Consider the following 15442-nt stretch of genomic DNA (forward strand, 5'->3'; position numbering starts at 1 on the left):
TGGAAAATTTCTGTTGTCTAGTTTGTTAAAGAGATGGACAATGAAGTTCGCTTGCGGCTGATGCAGTTTGTCACTGGTACCTGCCGACTACCTGTGGGTGGATTTGCTGAGTTAATGGGTAAGCATAATTGGACAGAATTTTTATTACTTGTTTTAAATAACACTTCCATTTTTTTAAGTTCAGTGCTTGTCTGATATTTCAATTTTGCTTATTTCAAAGATGAGACCAAGCTGCTATTTGGATCTTTATAGCCATTTTCACAATCCATTGAGTTATAAAGAAGGAAGAATAGTGAAAATATCAGCATATTACTGTTTCCATCCTGAGCAGATTAAACATGTTAGCTAGACGGGATATAAATGTTATAAACAAAATAGCATCCTTAGAGCTGAGAAGTAAAGTGTTCTACTGTCTTTATTTCTTCACTACAGGAAGTAATGGTCCTCAAAAGTTTTGTATTGAAAAGGTTGGTAAGGAGACGTGGCTGCCAAGAAGTCATACATGGTGAGTTATAATGCTGGCCCATTAAGCAGAGTTGATGGAACTTTTGTGTTTAACATTTGTTGTTAGTTTTTCAATTATCTATATTACATATTGAGAAATAGCTTTTAATAATTTTGATGAACAAGAGCTTTATTCAGATAGCCTTCCTGTGTATTTTGCAATTTTTCAAGTATTATGCTTTAAAACCAATTTAAAAGATAATAGCCATACTGGGTCAGACCAAGGGTCTGTCAAACCCAGTATCCTGTTTCCAACAGTGGCCCATTCAGGTCTCAAGTACCTGGCAGGATCCCAAATAGTAGATTCCATGTTATTTATGCCCAGGGATAAGTAGTGACTTTCATCATGTCTACCTGGTTACTAATGATTTATGGGTTTTCCTCCAGGAACTTGCCCAAATCTTTTTTAAATCTAGCTATGTTAACTGCCTTTACCACATCTTCTGGCATTGAATTCCAGAGCTTAATTGTGCATTGTGTGAAAAATAATTTTTTCTAACTGTTTTAAATGAGCTACCTAGTAACTTCATGGAGTGTCCCCTATTGTTTTTCTTTTTTGAAAGAGTAAACAATTGGTTTGCATTTACTCATTCCACTCCAGTCATGATTTTATAGACCTATCTCATTTTTCCCTAGTTGTCTCTTCTCCAAGCTGGAGATTCTTAATCTTTTTAGCCTTTCCTGATAGAAGAACCATTACATTTCCTTTATCATTTTGGGTACCTTTCTCTGGACTTTTCCATTTCTGTGATATCTTTTCTGAGATGTGCCGACTAGAATTATACACAGCCCTTTAGATGCAGTCGCACCGTGGAACAATATAGAGTATTATGATATTCTCTGTTTTATCCTCCATTCCTTCCCTTATTGGTAGAAAACAGTCCTGACAACCAAGCATGTCCAACAAGTAAAAAACAAAAAAAAGTGCCACATGGTGGGGGAAAAAAGGAATGAATCCATGTGCAACTAATTTTAGTATTGTAACTGTAACTCATAACACATATTCAATCATTGAACCAAAATCAAACATAAGAAAATACTAATATGGATTGCAACGGGTCCCAATAAAATTGTTTTGACTTCTACAATATCTGTTTCAAAAATTAAAAATGTGAAAATGAAAAAACCATAATGTAGCAAAGCAAAATACAAAAGATGCACTTGGATATTTTTCACTCAGCACAAAATACAGATTTGCATGCTGAAGCTGCCAGACAAACTTTGTATGTGTCTGCCCAATAAGAAAAACATTACACTAAGGAAACCATGAAAGTGTTCTTACATTGAGCTCCTGTATTTGGACGTCTGTTTTTATTATTAAATACTACAGTTGTTACAAAATATCTGAACATTTCCTTTCCTGTTGATTTGACAGTAATGATTGTATTGTTTTTTTAGGATGGCAGTTAATCTGGTTGAATGGCTGTAGCGGCAGATATTTAGTGTGTGCACGTATAACCAATAGAAAATTCTGTAGAATTGATGAATGGGATTCTTTTAAGCTGTGGTTCCCAAACCTGTCTTGGGGAATATCCTGAAAACCCAACCCTACTGGGTCCCAAGACAGGTTTGGGAACCACTGCCCTTAAGGGTTTAAATAAACCAGTTTATAAATCTTTTAAAAATGTGTTTTATAATGTGGTCTGCAGAGCAGGGCTTTTCAATCTGGTCTTTGGAATACCCCTAGCTAATCAGGTTTTCAGGATATCCATAAATTTGTGTGCACTGTCTCTACTGTATGCAAATCTATTTCATGAATATTCATTACATAAGATATGCCATACTGGGTCAGACCAAGGGTCCATCAAGCCCAATATCCTGTTTCCAACAGTGGCCAGTCCAAGTCACAAGTACTGGCAAGTACCCAAACATTAGATCACAAGCTACTAGTACTTATTAATTACCGTCATAGCAATTTATGGATTTATCCTCTAGGAACTTATCCAAACCTTTTATAAACCCAGTTACACTAACTGCTGTAACCACATCCTCTGGCAATGAATTCCAGAGCTTAACTATGCGATGAGCGAACAAGAATTTACTTCGATTTGTTTTAAGTGATCTATTTGCTAACTTCATGGAGTGCCCCCTGGTCCTTCTATTATCTGAGAGAGTAAATAACCGATTTACATTAACTTGTTCAAGTCCTTTCATAATTTTGAAGACTTCTATCATATCCCCCCTCAGTCGTGTCTTCTCCAAACTGAACAGCCCTTTCTTTAGACTTTCCTCGCAGGGTAGCCATTCCATGCCCCTTATTTTGGTCGCCCTTCTCTGCACTTTCTCCAGTGCAGCTATATCCTTTTTGAGATGCGGTGACCAGAATTGCACACAGTATTCAAGGTGCAGTCTCACCGTGGAGCGATACAGAGGCATTATGACATTCTCTGTTTTATTTTCCATTCACTTCTTAATAATTCCTAATATTCTGTTTGCTTTTTTGATTGCCATAGCACACTGGGCCAACAATTTCAATGTATTATCCACCTTGATGCCTAGATCTCTTTCCTGGGTGATAATTTTTAAGATAGAACCTAACATTGTGTAACTACAGCAAGGGTTATTTTTCCCTATATGCATCACTTTGCACTTATTTATTTATTTATTTATTTATTTATTTATTTAACATTTTTCTATACGAACAGGGGTAAAAAATAACTAGGTAAAGGAAGAAACAAAGTTACATTAAACGAGGACCGTGAACTTGGAAGCTTAGGTAGCTGGAAGAAAAAAAAGATAAAGTTAAGTTAAAAGGAGAAATAACAAATTCCGGACTAGAGATAGTTCGGATTAGAGTTAGTCCACAAGTTAGAGTTGGTATCCATGCTGTCCAGGTAATCAGAGGAGTAATCACTTGTCCATGTTAAATTACATCTACCATTTGGAAGTCCAATTTTCCAGTCTCGCAAGGTCTTCCTGCAATTCATCACAATCCGCTTGAGATTTAACTACTCTGCATAATTTTGTGTCATCCACAAATTTGATCACCTCACTTGTTGTACCCCTTTCCAGATCATTTATAAATATAATAAAAAGCACCAGTTCAAGTATACATCCCTGAGGCATTCCACTGTTTCCTTTTTCCACTGTGAAAACTGAACATTTAATCCTACTCTGTTTTCTCTCTCTTAACCAACTTGCAATTCACGAAAGGACATCACCTCCTATCCCATGACTTTTTTAGTTTTTTTGGAAGCCTCTCATGCAGGAATTTGTCGAATGCCTTCTGAAAATCCAAATACATCACATCTACAGATTAACATTTGTCCACGTTTATTCACCCCCTTAAAAAAAAAAATGTAGGAGATTTGTGAGGCAAGACTTCCCTTGGGTAAATCCATGCTGGCTATGTCCCATCAAACCATGTCTATCTAAATGGTTTGTGATTTTATTCTTTAACAGTTTCCACGGTTTTTCCCAGCACTGAAGTCAGGCTCACCGGTCTTTAGTTTGTCGGATCACCCCTGGATCCCTTTTTAAATATAGGGGTTACATTGGCCATCATCTAATCTTCAGTAGAGCCATGGGGGTGGCTTGCTGGATTACTACCCTTACTCAAAAAATCCCTTGCATGGTTATTGCAACCCCCAACATTGCTCTCTGCTTCAACGGCAAAGGGAAATGTGGAAAAGAGGATTAGCATTCAGACAACAACCAACAAGGACTAAACTTCATAATCTGGGTAAACAAATAAGCGTGGGGGTAGCTTTCTTATTATGGCGGTTACTACCCTAAACCGATTAAGCCTGATACATCACTTTGAATGCATATACAGTGCTGCTCTCTGCTTCTACAGCAGGGGGGAAAAAAGTAGAAAACAGAATTTACATTCAGGCAACAACCAACAAGGACTGAACTTCACAATATGGGTAAACAATCGTGTGGGTATCTGCTTATTACAGTGGTTATATCCTAAACCAATTAAGCCTGATACATCACTTTGAAAGCATAAACAGCGTTGCTATCTGCTTCAGCGGTAGGGGGAAGTAAGGAAAACAGGATTTGCATTCAGACATCATCCAACAAGGCATCGATCTGTGCAGTCTGGGTAAACAAGCATCGGGGTAGCTTGCTTGATGCAGCGGTTACAACCCTTAAACACAAGCCTTATGCTCACCTTTGATGCAACTCCAACATTACTCTCTGCATCAGCGACAGGAGATGGCAGGAAATTTGAATCAAACAGTTACCAACAAGAGTCCTGAAGTTGGTGGTTGGTGAAACAGATAAGCATGGGAAAATAAGAGTCGAAGCTTGCTGGGCAGACTGGATGGGCCAATTGGTGTTTTTCTGCCGTCATTTCTATGTTTCTATATTTCAGGTACATCAGATGATTTTAACGATAGGTTACAAACTTTTACTAATGGGTCTGAAATTTCATTTTTTAGTTCTTTCAGGACCCTGGGGTGTATACCATCTAGTCCAGGTGATTTACCACATCTTCCAGGTTCACCGTGATTTGGTTCAGTTGATCTGTATCAGCACCCATGAACGCCTTCTCCGGAACTGATATCTCTTCAGTATCCTCTTCAGTAAACAATGAAGCAAAGAAATCTATTAATCTTTCCGCAATGGCCTTATCTTCTCTAAGTGCCCCTTTAACCCCTTGAGCATCCAATGGTCCAACCGACTCCCGTGCAGACTTTCTGCTTTGGACATATTTTAAAAGGTTTTTATTGTGAGTTTTTGCTCTATGGCCAACTTTTTAAATTTTCTCTTTGCCTGTCTTATCAGTGTCTTACATTTAACTTGCCAATGCTTATGCTTTATCCTATTTTCTTCTGATGGATCCTTCTTCCAGTTTTCCGCAGATAAGCAGGCTGAATTAGCCATGATGTCTGGGGAATGTCCTCCGGTCCTCTAGGTGGTGGAGCTCCTCAAAGCACACAGAGCTCTACTCTGTGCCTGTGTGTGCCTTCCGTCACGTAGCTCCCATCTTGCCTCAGTCTTGTTCTTCCGCGTTGCAGGTAGCACACGGAGATCCTAGTCTCTTACTGTTACTAGCAGTTTTGGCTACAAATTAACACTCCGTGGTTAGATAGCAAGGTAGAGATGCTGAGACCACTTAGATTTTAATCCTGCCAATGTGGCAAGATAATGTCAGTAACAGATGGCCATGTCCTCTGTTATATATGCCTGGAGCCTAGCCATGATCCATTGACCTGCAGAGACTGCGGCCATATGTCCCCAAGACCACGCGGGCAGCGAAGATTGAGAAGTTGAAGTCAGCAGGATCTTACACTGCACAGCCAGCCCAGGTATCCACTCAGTTCTTTCTAGGCCCCAGTCGGGAACCCCCTGAGAGCCAGGATGAGGAGACCCTCCTCAGTAGACCCGTCAGGCAACTTAAGGGCCCCTTGGAAGCGCGCCCACGCCACCTTGACTCAGGGAGCATCAGAAGAGCAACAACTTCGCAAACCCAGGCAAGTCGTGGGCGATGTCGACACATCAATGCACCGCCTGATGCATCGACGCATCCACTCAAGGCACCGATGCTGCCAGATGCATTGATGCGAAGCTTGATTCCATGCCGAATCACATGCCTCGAAGCATAGGAATCACGACGCAGGATCGGAGAGCATCGGCTGACGCACACATTCACCGAAGCAAAGACCCTTCTGTAGGGCATTATGAGGGTACATCGAAGCAGAGGAGACCTGCAGACCATCGAGTCCCACAGGTATCTCCGGTGGTTACAGGCTTGTCGTCCACAACCCAGCTGTGCATGGAGACCCTGTCCCAGATCTGGAACTGTTGCTCTCAGACGTGGAACTGGCATCAGGCCAGGGGTCGTCGGGATTTCCCAGTCCAGGATCTTTTCCGATCTGTCAACGACATCAAAGTGTAAACGAGAAGGGTCACACTTGCAGGAGCCCCTTGAAAGAAGACATAAAAGGGGTCCCTGTGTGGAACGGGCACTGGTATGAACAAGAGGCCCAGATTTGGACATTCTGTTGGCAGCAGTGCCCCCCAGAAGGGCCCCGAGGGACTCCTCTCTTAGAACTCAAGGGTCCTTGGCCACCCAAGCGATTACTCAAATCTCGCAGGAATTGACGCAGTTCTTGTCCTCACTGGAACACCACAACAGTCAGGGGGAACATTCTCCCCCCATGGCTCCATTCTCGTCAAAAGAGGACATTGACCGGCCGAGGATTACCCCCCACCCCCCCCCAAGAGCCACCACAGGAAGTCTCTGCATAGAGTCATCCATTTCATTTCGACACACACACCCGGAGGAAAAACCTCGAGTTTGTGGAGAAGGTGGGGAGTGTCCTCAACGAGGAGACCAGGAAGGGGCGGAAGTCTTGGGAATACTTCAGATCTCTAGAGACACCAGCAGAACCAACAGCATTGCCTTTTCATGCAGTTCTGGATGATCTAATGACCAGGGCATGGCAGCTCCCCTTGTCAGGATCTGCAACATCACGCAAGACTGACTTAAAGTTTAGAATGCATAAGTCGCCCTATTACAATATAGTCTCTATTGTGGTGGAATCAGGTTGAAGAGGGCAAAGAAATCTCGACTGCATTCGAATACCCCTCCAGGGAAAGATAACAATTACCTAGACAGTTTTGGATGATGCACGTTCCAAGCGGCAATGCTGAGCACCAAGATTCAGCAGCACCAGTTTTACATCTCCCAATATCTGTATAAACGTCTCCAATCTCTGAAGCCCGTGGTGGTGGGCATCAACCCAGATGGCAATCCCCCGCCTCAACTACATGCGATAGAGGAAGGCTTGCGCCATCTACGCCACACCATCTATGAGGCATGTGATACCTCAGCTAGGATCTCTGCAGGAGCTATCGCTACCAGGCATTTGGCGTGGTTACGGGCGAGTGCTATTACAAAGGATGTCCATGAGAAACTCGCAGACCTTCCCTGCCTTCCCGACAACCTCTTTGGCGGATAAGCTGCAGAGACAGTAACCTAGCTGAAGGAGCAGAACATCACAATGCAATCCTTGACTACTTCAGGGGAGCAACCACCCGGAAGGAGATATTATCCTACTCCTCGGAGGACATATGCCCAACTCCGCATGGGCAGATCCTACCCTTCCTTTCGCCCACAATCATTCCAGCCATCCAGGGAGTTGTAGCCACAGCACCATCAGGGCCACGGCCGACAACGTAACCCATGACAGCCGCGGGGACCTGAGGACCCAACTGGCTCCAAGACCCAGCAGGAGTTTTAGGAGTATCCAGTCTATTTCTACACTGGGAGGAAATTGGGACCATGAAAGGAAAGATCTGACAACTTTACCAGGACTGCATCCACTGTTTGGCCATCTCCAGACGGGATTAGGGATCTTAGTTTCCCATAATGTCTCACTTCCAAGAAGTCAGAATCTACCTCATCGGGGGTCAGCTGATGTTCATCAGGCCACTCCACAGGGGAAAGTTCGAACTGACCTCCCACTGGTACATTCTACCCCCCTCACAACCCAAAGGCTGGAGGAGTGCGCTTCATCCAGGGGAGATGAACACCCACTTCCTCACTCTCAGTATCTGTGGGCAATACCCCTATTTCCAGGTCAGTGGTCACCATTCCCATCACAGAGCATTCCCTTCCAGTCTGCTGACGTCCCTGGGAACCCTCGCGAAATGTCTGATAGTGGCCCACTAAAGGTACCAGGGAGTACATCTGGCCCTTCACCTTGCCAACAAGCAGCAGGTCGCCTCAGACCCACCTCCTATGTCAGGAATGATGAGGGACACAAGCATGACTGAAGACCGCCAGGGGATACGCCCTGCGCTAGTCACAGATGCCTCGGGCAACCCAAGACCAATTTGACTCAGCAGTACCATGGAAATCAGCAGGACAGAGCCTACAATCTATTTTGATCACCCCGGCAAGTACTGCCTAGCACAGGACAAGTTCCCCATCCTATGGATGGGAGAACTCGCATGCGCCTTTCTTTCCACCCTGCTCACATCGAGGTTCGCTCAGGAACGGATAGTGGGCAGAATCAGCCTCTCTCTCTCTCTCAGCCCCGAAGTGGATCAAGCTAGCCCATCCATCCAGTGGGCAATTACTGCCCCCCGGGATGAGCTCGGAATCAGCTGCCAGGGGGCCGGAGGATCCCCGGGGCCACCTCCTCCATTGGATAGTGTGGAGATTGAGAAGAGAGTATTAATGTACCTAAAATTACCACTTCCAATCCATCATGATGTATTAATATCCTCCAGGAAGCATTCTACTAGAAAAAACTACCAGGCCAAGTGGATCAGGTACTTGAAGTGGTGCGGAGAACAAGGAATAGATCCCTTCTCTTGCCCACCGGAATGGCTGCTGGAATATCTTCACGCCTTATATCAAGCAGGACTGGCAACAGCATCTGTTAGAGTACATATCAGCGCTATCATAGCTTACCACCTCCCTCAAAATGATTCCCTGGTGTCTTGCCATCTACTAGTCTCTAGGTTCATGAAGGGCATTCTCCAGCTGCGCCCACCAGTGCAAAAGCCACCAGTCCCGTGGGATCTCAATCTAGTTTTAGAACAACTGATGTTCCCACCATTCGAACCTATGGACACTAGTCACATGAGGTATCTCTACTAGAAAGTCTTCTTTCTAACTGCGCTTACATCAACAAGAAGGAACAGTGAGCTGCAAGCTTTTGTCCATTATTCACCAAACCTGGAATTTTATCATGACAAAGTGACATTAAGAACCCATCCATCCTTCCTTCCCAAGGTGGTATCAGCATTCCACCTAAATCAGACAATCACATTACTGACCACCTTCACAAAACCACACAAGGCGGAAGTGGAAAGGCGGCTTCATACACTGGATTGTAAACATGTTTTAGCTTATTATAAGCAACATACACAGTCGGAGTCCAGGGCCTCTCAGTTGTTCGTCTCCTTCAATCCGAATGCCCCTGGACTTCCCATCTCCAAGAGGACCCTGTCATCTTGGATCTCCCAATGCATCCTGTTTTGTTACAGCAGAAGAGCAGAAACCTTGTGTATCTCACCAAAGGCTCACCAAGTCAGAGCAATGGTGGTCTCCATGGCTCACTTAAACAAGGTGCCTATCCAGGAGATATGTAAAGCAGCCACATGGTCATCACTGCATACTTTCACCTGACATTACTGTATCAACCAGCAAGCAGCTGCAGACATTTTAGTGGGTAGAGCCATCCTTATGGGAGGAACAACAAAAAAAGACTGCCCTCAGCGGAGTGCCAGGTTGAGCATGCCTCCTACAAGAACCAGAATGGACTCCACACCACCTCCAGACACCAGGGGGCGCTCAACTTTCTAGCTGAGGACTCCCCAGACATCATGGCTAATTCAGCCTTCTTATCTGTGGGAAAAAAAGCAAGTTTGCTTACCGTAAACAGTGTTTTCTGTGGATAGCAGGGTCAATTAGCCATGCTAACCCACCTGCCTCGCTGGACAGTCTCCTAACCATGCACTACAAGCTTGGATAACAGACTGAGGAAAGCTGGGAGCCACGTGAGGGAAGGCACACAAAGTAGAGCTCTGTGTGCTTTGAGGAGCTCCGCCACCTAGAGGACTGGAGGATGTTCCCCAGACATCACCCTGCTAGCCACGGAATACACCGTTTACAGTAAGCAAACTTGTTTTTTTTTTTAATGAAGATCTTTTGGCTAAAATGGCCTCTTTCACCTCACTTTTTAACCATGCCGGTAATTGTTTTGCCTTCCTTCCATCTTAATGCATGGAATACATCTGGTCTGTGCTTCTAGGATGGTATTTTTTAACAATGTCCATGCCTGCTGCACACTTTTTACCTTTGAAGCTGCACCTTTCAGTTTTTTTTCTAACTATTTTTCTCATTTTATCAAAGTTTCCCTTTTGAAAATTTAGCACTAGAGCTGTGGATTTGCTTACTGTCCCCCTTCCAATCATTAATTCAAATTTGATCATATTGTGATCACTATTGTCAAGCGGTTCCACCACCATTACCTCTCTCACGAAATCCTGCGTGCCACTGAATTAGATCTAAAATTGCTCCCTCTCTTGTCAGCTCCTGAACCAGTTACTCCATAAAGCTATCATTTATTCCATCCAGGAACTTTATCTCTGTAGCGTGTCCCGATGATACATTTACCCAGTCAATATTGGGGTAATTGAAATCTCCAATTATTACTGCACTACCAATTTGGTTAGCTTCCCTAATTTATTTATTTATTTGAAATTTTTATATACCGACATTCATCCAGGATATCATATCGGTTCACATTGTAACATAAACATGCGCCAGGCATGGCGCTTTACATTGAACGATTAAAACATGTAAACAAGGTATTAAAAGAGGGTGGGAGATATCATGGGAAAGTTTGCATTAAATTATAAACAACATTTCTCTTAGCATTTCACTGTCTGTCTCACCATTTTGGCCAAGTGGACAGTAGTATACTCCTATCACTATTATCTTCCTCAGCACACAAGGGATTTCTACCCATAAAGATTTGATTATACATTTAGTTTCATGCAGGATCTTTTATCCTGTTGGACTCTGCCATCCCGCCACCAAAGTGCTCCTTTCTGTCATTGCAATATAATTTGTACCCCGGTACAGCACTATCCCATTGGTTATCCTCTTTCCACAATGTCTCTGAGATGCCAATTAAGTCTATGTCTTCATTCACTGCTATACACTCTAATTCTCCCATCTTACTACTTGGACTTCTTGCATTAGCATACAAACATTTCAAAGTGAGTTTTTTGTTTTGTATTTACATTCTGCTTTTCAGTTGACAGGGATAAATTGGAATTGTTTAGCTCAGGTGAGTTTGTAATTATAGGCACTTGGACTACTTTTCTTCTTATTGGAACCTCTCTCTTGGGATGCCCTAATTCTGTTTCATTAGTATCCTTTGAAGATACCACCCTCTGAACCATGTGCTGCTGAGCGACTGTCGGCTTTTCTCCTTAGAGCAGCTTTTAAACCAGACAATCTCTTTTTTTAAAGGTTAGCGCCAGCAGCCTGGTTCCACCCTGGTTAAGGTGAAGCCCATCCCTTCAGAAGACTCCCTCTTCCCCAAAAGGTTCCCCAATTCCTTACAAAACTAAATCCCTATTCCTTGCACCATCGTCTCATCCATGCTTTGAGACTCCGGTGCTCTGCCTGCCTCTGGGGACCTGCGCATGGAACAGGGAGCATTTCAGAGAATGCTACCCTGGAAGTTCCCTGGATTTCAGCTTTCCCATATTTTCCCTGGATTTTCCCTGGATTTCAGCTTTCCCATATTTTCCCTGGATTTCAGCTTTCCCATATTTTCCTATGTCGATGGTGCCCATATGTACCATGACAGCGGACTCCTCCCCAGCACTATCTAAAATCCTATCTAGGTGACGCATGAGGTCCGCTACCTTTGCACAAGGTAGGCATGCTACCAGGCGAACCTTATGCGTACCAGCCATGCAGCTATCTACATTCCTAATAATCGAATCACCAACTATGATGGCCGGCCTAACCCTTCCCTCCTTGGCGGAAGCCCTGGGAGATGCACCCTCGGTGTGAGAGGACAATGCACCACCTGGAGAGCAGATGCTTGCTACAGGATCATTTCTTGCTGCACCAGGTTGATGCTCTCCGTTCATGAGACCTTCCTCCTCCAAGGCAGCACTAGGGATGCCAGACTGGAGTTGGGGCTTGGCTACTATGTCCCTGAAGGTCTCATCTATATACCTCTTTCTCTGCCTCAGCTCCTCCAGGTCTGCCACTCTAGCCTCCAGAGATTGGACTCGTTCTCTGAGAGCCAGGAGCTCTTTGCATCGCATGCACAAATACAACTTCTCACCGGCGGATAAAAAATCATACATGTGACACTCGATGCAAAAGACTTGGAGGCCCCCCTCTTGGTGCTGGACTGCTGCCTTCATCTTAAATTTGTTCAGTTCCTAGTTAAGTTTTAGGTTGCTATGGGTGTAGGATTGTGTATGATTAGGGTCCTTTAAATGTATTAATGTATTCACAATATATCTGGTAGGGACCTACAAGGGAATGATCACTCTTGATAAGTTGTGGGGAATTTCTGAGTTTAATTTAAAAGGCTGATTTTTTTTTTTTTGATAAGTGTGAAAGTGACACCTGCCTATAAATTAAAGGATTAGCTGGGGTGGGTGGAGAGGAGTAGAGGGTTGGGAAATACAAACACACAAACTTTTGTTTGTTGCCTGACTTTCTTACTACCTTTTTAAAACAAAATACACGAAATAATATACCCCAATAGTTTACTTCTCCCCAGTTCTTCAAGTCTTAAAAATGTCTCCAAGCATACTTACTGATCCTCTCCCTCTGTGTGTGGATATTCTGAAAACCTGACTGGCTAGGTGTGTCCCAAGGCCTGGGTTTATACCCCTAAATTAGAAGGGGGGTTTTCATTAAAGGATCAGGATGGGCAGAGTAACATGAAAACATAGTAGCTGTGAGCAAATAAACAACTCTTGGCCTATCCGTTGCCTGCCTCTGAGACTGCCACTCAATATGTCACCTTTACTACCACCCTGTGTATCTGTCTGAAGTATGCTTGCGTTCTGTAACTTTTTGGGTTACTATCACCTCTCTTGGTAGGCTGGCATCACTTGCCCTCTCAGTAAAGAAATATTTTTTCATATTTCTTCTGTGCCTCCCTTTCCAACTTCATATTATGAGTCCCTGTCCTTGAGCATCTTTTTCTCTGGAAAATGCAGCCTCCTTATTCTTTACTGAAGCCATAACAGAGTTTCTTTGTAAGTCAGGGTTGCAACAGCAGCACTTTATCTTTGACAGCAGGTGGCACAGACCTCAATGGCCATAAATGTGACTTCCTTTCTTCAGCAACTTGTAGAATGGTCTCTCCTGGCTACAGCAGTGGGTCTTCTGCCTTAGGCAGGCTGTGCCTTTCCTTGTGTAGTTCTGTACCTATGAAGACATGTGTTTTAGTTCAGGAATCTCTCCCCCAGAGCAAGATTTTAGGGTATACAAGCAGAGGAGTGTGTAGAAGCCACTCATCCTGTGCTGCTTCTGTGTAGAAATGTAGAGGTCGATATTCAAAAGCTATTTAGATAACTGAAAAATTATCCATCTAAATGGCTACTCGGCTATATTGAGAGCCGTATGCAGCTAAATTCTAGCCGCATAAGCTGGGGGTGTTCCAGGGGTGGGCAAGAAGCATTTCCAGGCAGATCAGTTAGCCACATAAGTTATGCAGCTAACTCTGGTTAGGCCGTAGAGCTGACCTAAAGTTAGCCTGTTAGACATAATAGGCTAACTTTAAGATAGCCGAGTATATTCAGCAGCGTGACTGCACCGCTGAATATATCCTACTAGTTAGCTGGATATATTTATCCAGTTTACTAGCCGTTCCACACAGCAGCTGAAAATGGACCTCATAGAATTTATTTTGTCAATGTTTTCAGTCTAACACATTGCTCAACTAATACATTTGCAAGAATTTCAAAAGGTGTCAAGCTCCTGTGTGAATTTGTATTGTTTGTGTGGCTACCACTTTTAGGGTAAGTGGTTGGGAAATATATTTCTGACTGAAGTGTGATGTATGTGGTTCCATTTTTTTTCAAGACACCACTTATTTAATGATGTCATAATAAACAAGTTCATAAGATTTTCTTGTTTGATATTTTTATTTTTAGTTTTAACCGTTTGGATCTGCCTCCATATAAAAGCTATGAACAGCTAAAAGAGAAGCTACTCTTTGCCATTGAGGAGACAGAGGGATTTGGACAAGAATAGATACAGCATTGTATAGGAAAAGACTTTTGCATTCGAAACCACATCCTTACTTCATGTCAAGCCAAGTAAAATTGCACAGTCTTTAATTGTATATATGCTGTTTCTTCTGTACAGCAATTTTTTTTTCTGGAACTCTAAAAGAATAGATGTCTACGATCTTCCACATAGATATGCAAAACAGTTCAGCCTTTTCTACTTTATTTATTTCCCCGTCAAATGACTGACTAGGAAAATAACTTTAATTTTAAAAGTAAACAAAAGACTTTATTTTAAAAATTATATATATGTATACTGAGAGCTCTAGTTTTATAGGGCTTTACATATAAGAGCCATTGCAGCTGTTTGAGAAGGCCTGGAATCACTTCATCTTGGCTGTATTGTCCAGAAAAATAAAAAAGTGCAAACTGCTTTGTGTTCTTACTTAAGCAGCATCTCCCCCAAGGTTGTTTATTGCATGGCTTTTCTAAATGGTGTTAAAAGTTAATGCCAAAAAAGTATCTCAACTATGTAGAAATTGGCTGCTGGCTTTAGAAGATGATAGAACATGCAAAATTCTGTACATTTTAATCTTTCAGTACTTATGGTGGCTGATGTCCCTGTATACTACATTCATGTAGCCAAGGTCATGATGGAAGCCTATACTACTTGCACAAGAGTCTTTGTACAGTTGAAAAATGCTATTCATGTTAAGAACAATCAGTTGGTGCCACTCTTCAGAATTATTTTAGATGTTGGAATATTGAATTTCATTGGACAATGTTAAAAAAAAAAATCACTAATTATTTTTGGGGGTTAATAATAGAAGGTTGTTGAATAACAATCTTTTAAAATAAAACCTGAATAAAACAGAGACAAAAAAAAACATATTCTCTTTCGACTTGGTGTCTTACAGATTTTTATCTGTGATGTACTTCATTAGCAATTTAATTGACAGGTTATACTATTAAGGTATGTACAAAATATGGGTGATAATTTCAACATATGAGAGGCAATGTCTAAATTAAAATTCACTTGTTTTTGTTTGTGTTTTCTTTATGAATCTTGAGAGAATGATATGGTAAATTAAGTGATCTTTCAACACACAAACTTTAAAAACAGGTTTTGTTTAAAAAAAAATCTCCAATTTAATATAAGAATTCATATTTACTTTGATAAAATATGTTTAAAACTTTCTGGATAAATTAGCGGTCTTAAATACACAACATGAATTACTTACAGGCTTTGATA

The 15442-nt window shown here is 42.4% G+C and overlaps 1 protein-coding gene across 6 annotated transcripts in view; it reads left to right on the forward strand.

Moving 5' to 3' along the window:
* Positions 1-15115, forward strand: part of WWP1 (WW domain containing E3 ubiquitin protein ligase 1) — a 398863-nt gene extending 383748 nt beyond the window's left edge. For all 6 annotated transcript variants that reach the window (XM_029591608.1, XM_029591609.1, XM_029591605.1 and 3 more), the window contains 3 exons: positions 22-118; positions 433-505; positions 14116-15115. In XM_029591608.1, coding sequence (XP_029447468.1) covers positions 22-118; positions 433-505; positions 14116-14215 — 270 coding nt within the window. In that variant the 3' untranslated portion in view covers positions 14216-15115. The remainder of the gene's footprint in view (positions 1-21; positions 119-432; positions 506-14115) is intronic.
* Positions 15116-15442: the final 327 nt, after the last annotated feature.

The sequence above is a fragment of the Rhinatrema bivittatum genome, chromosome 2 (genome assembly GCF_901001135.1).
Source record: "Rhinatrema bivittatum chromosome 2, aRhiBiv1.1, whole genome shotgun sequence".
NCBI classification, from domain to species: Eukaryota; Metazoa; Chordata; class Amphibia; order Gymnophiona; family Rhinatrematidae; genus Rhinatrema; species Rhinatrema bivittatum.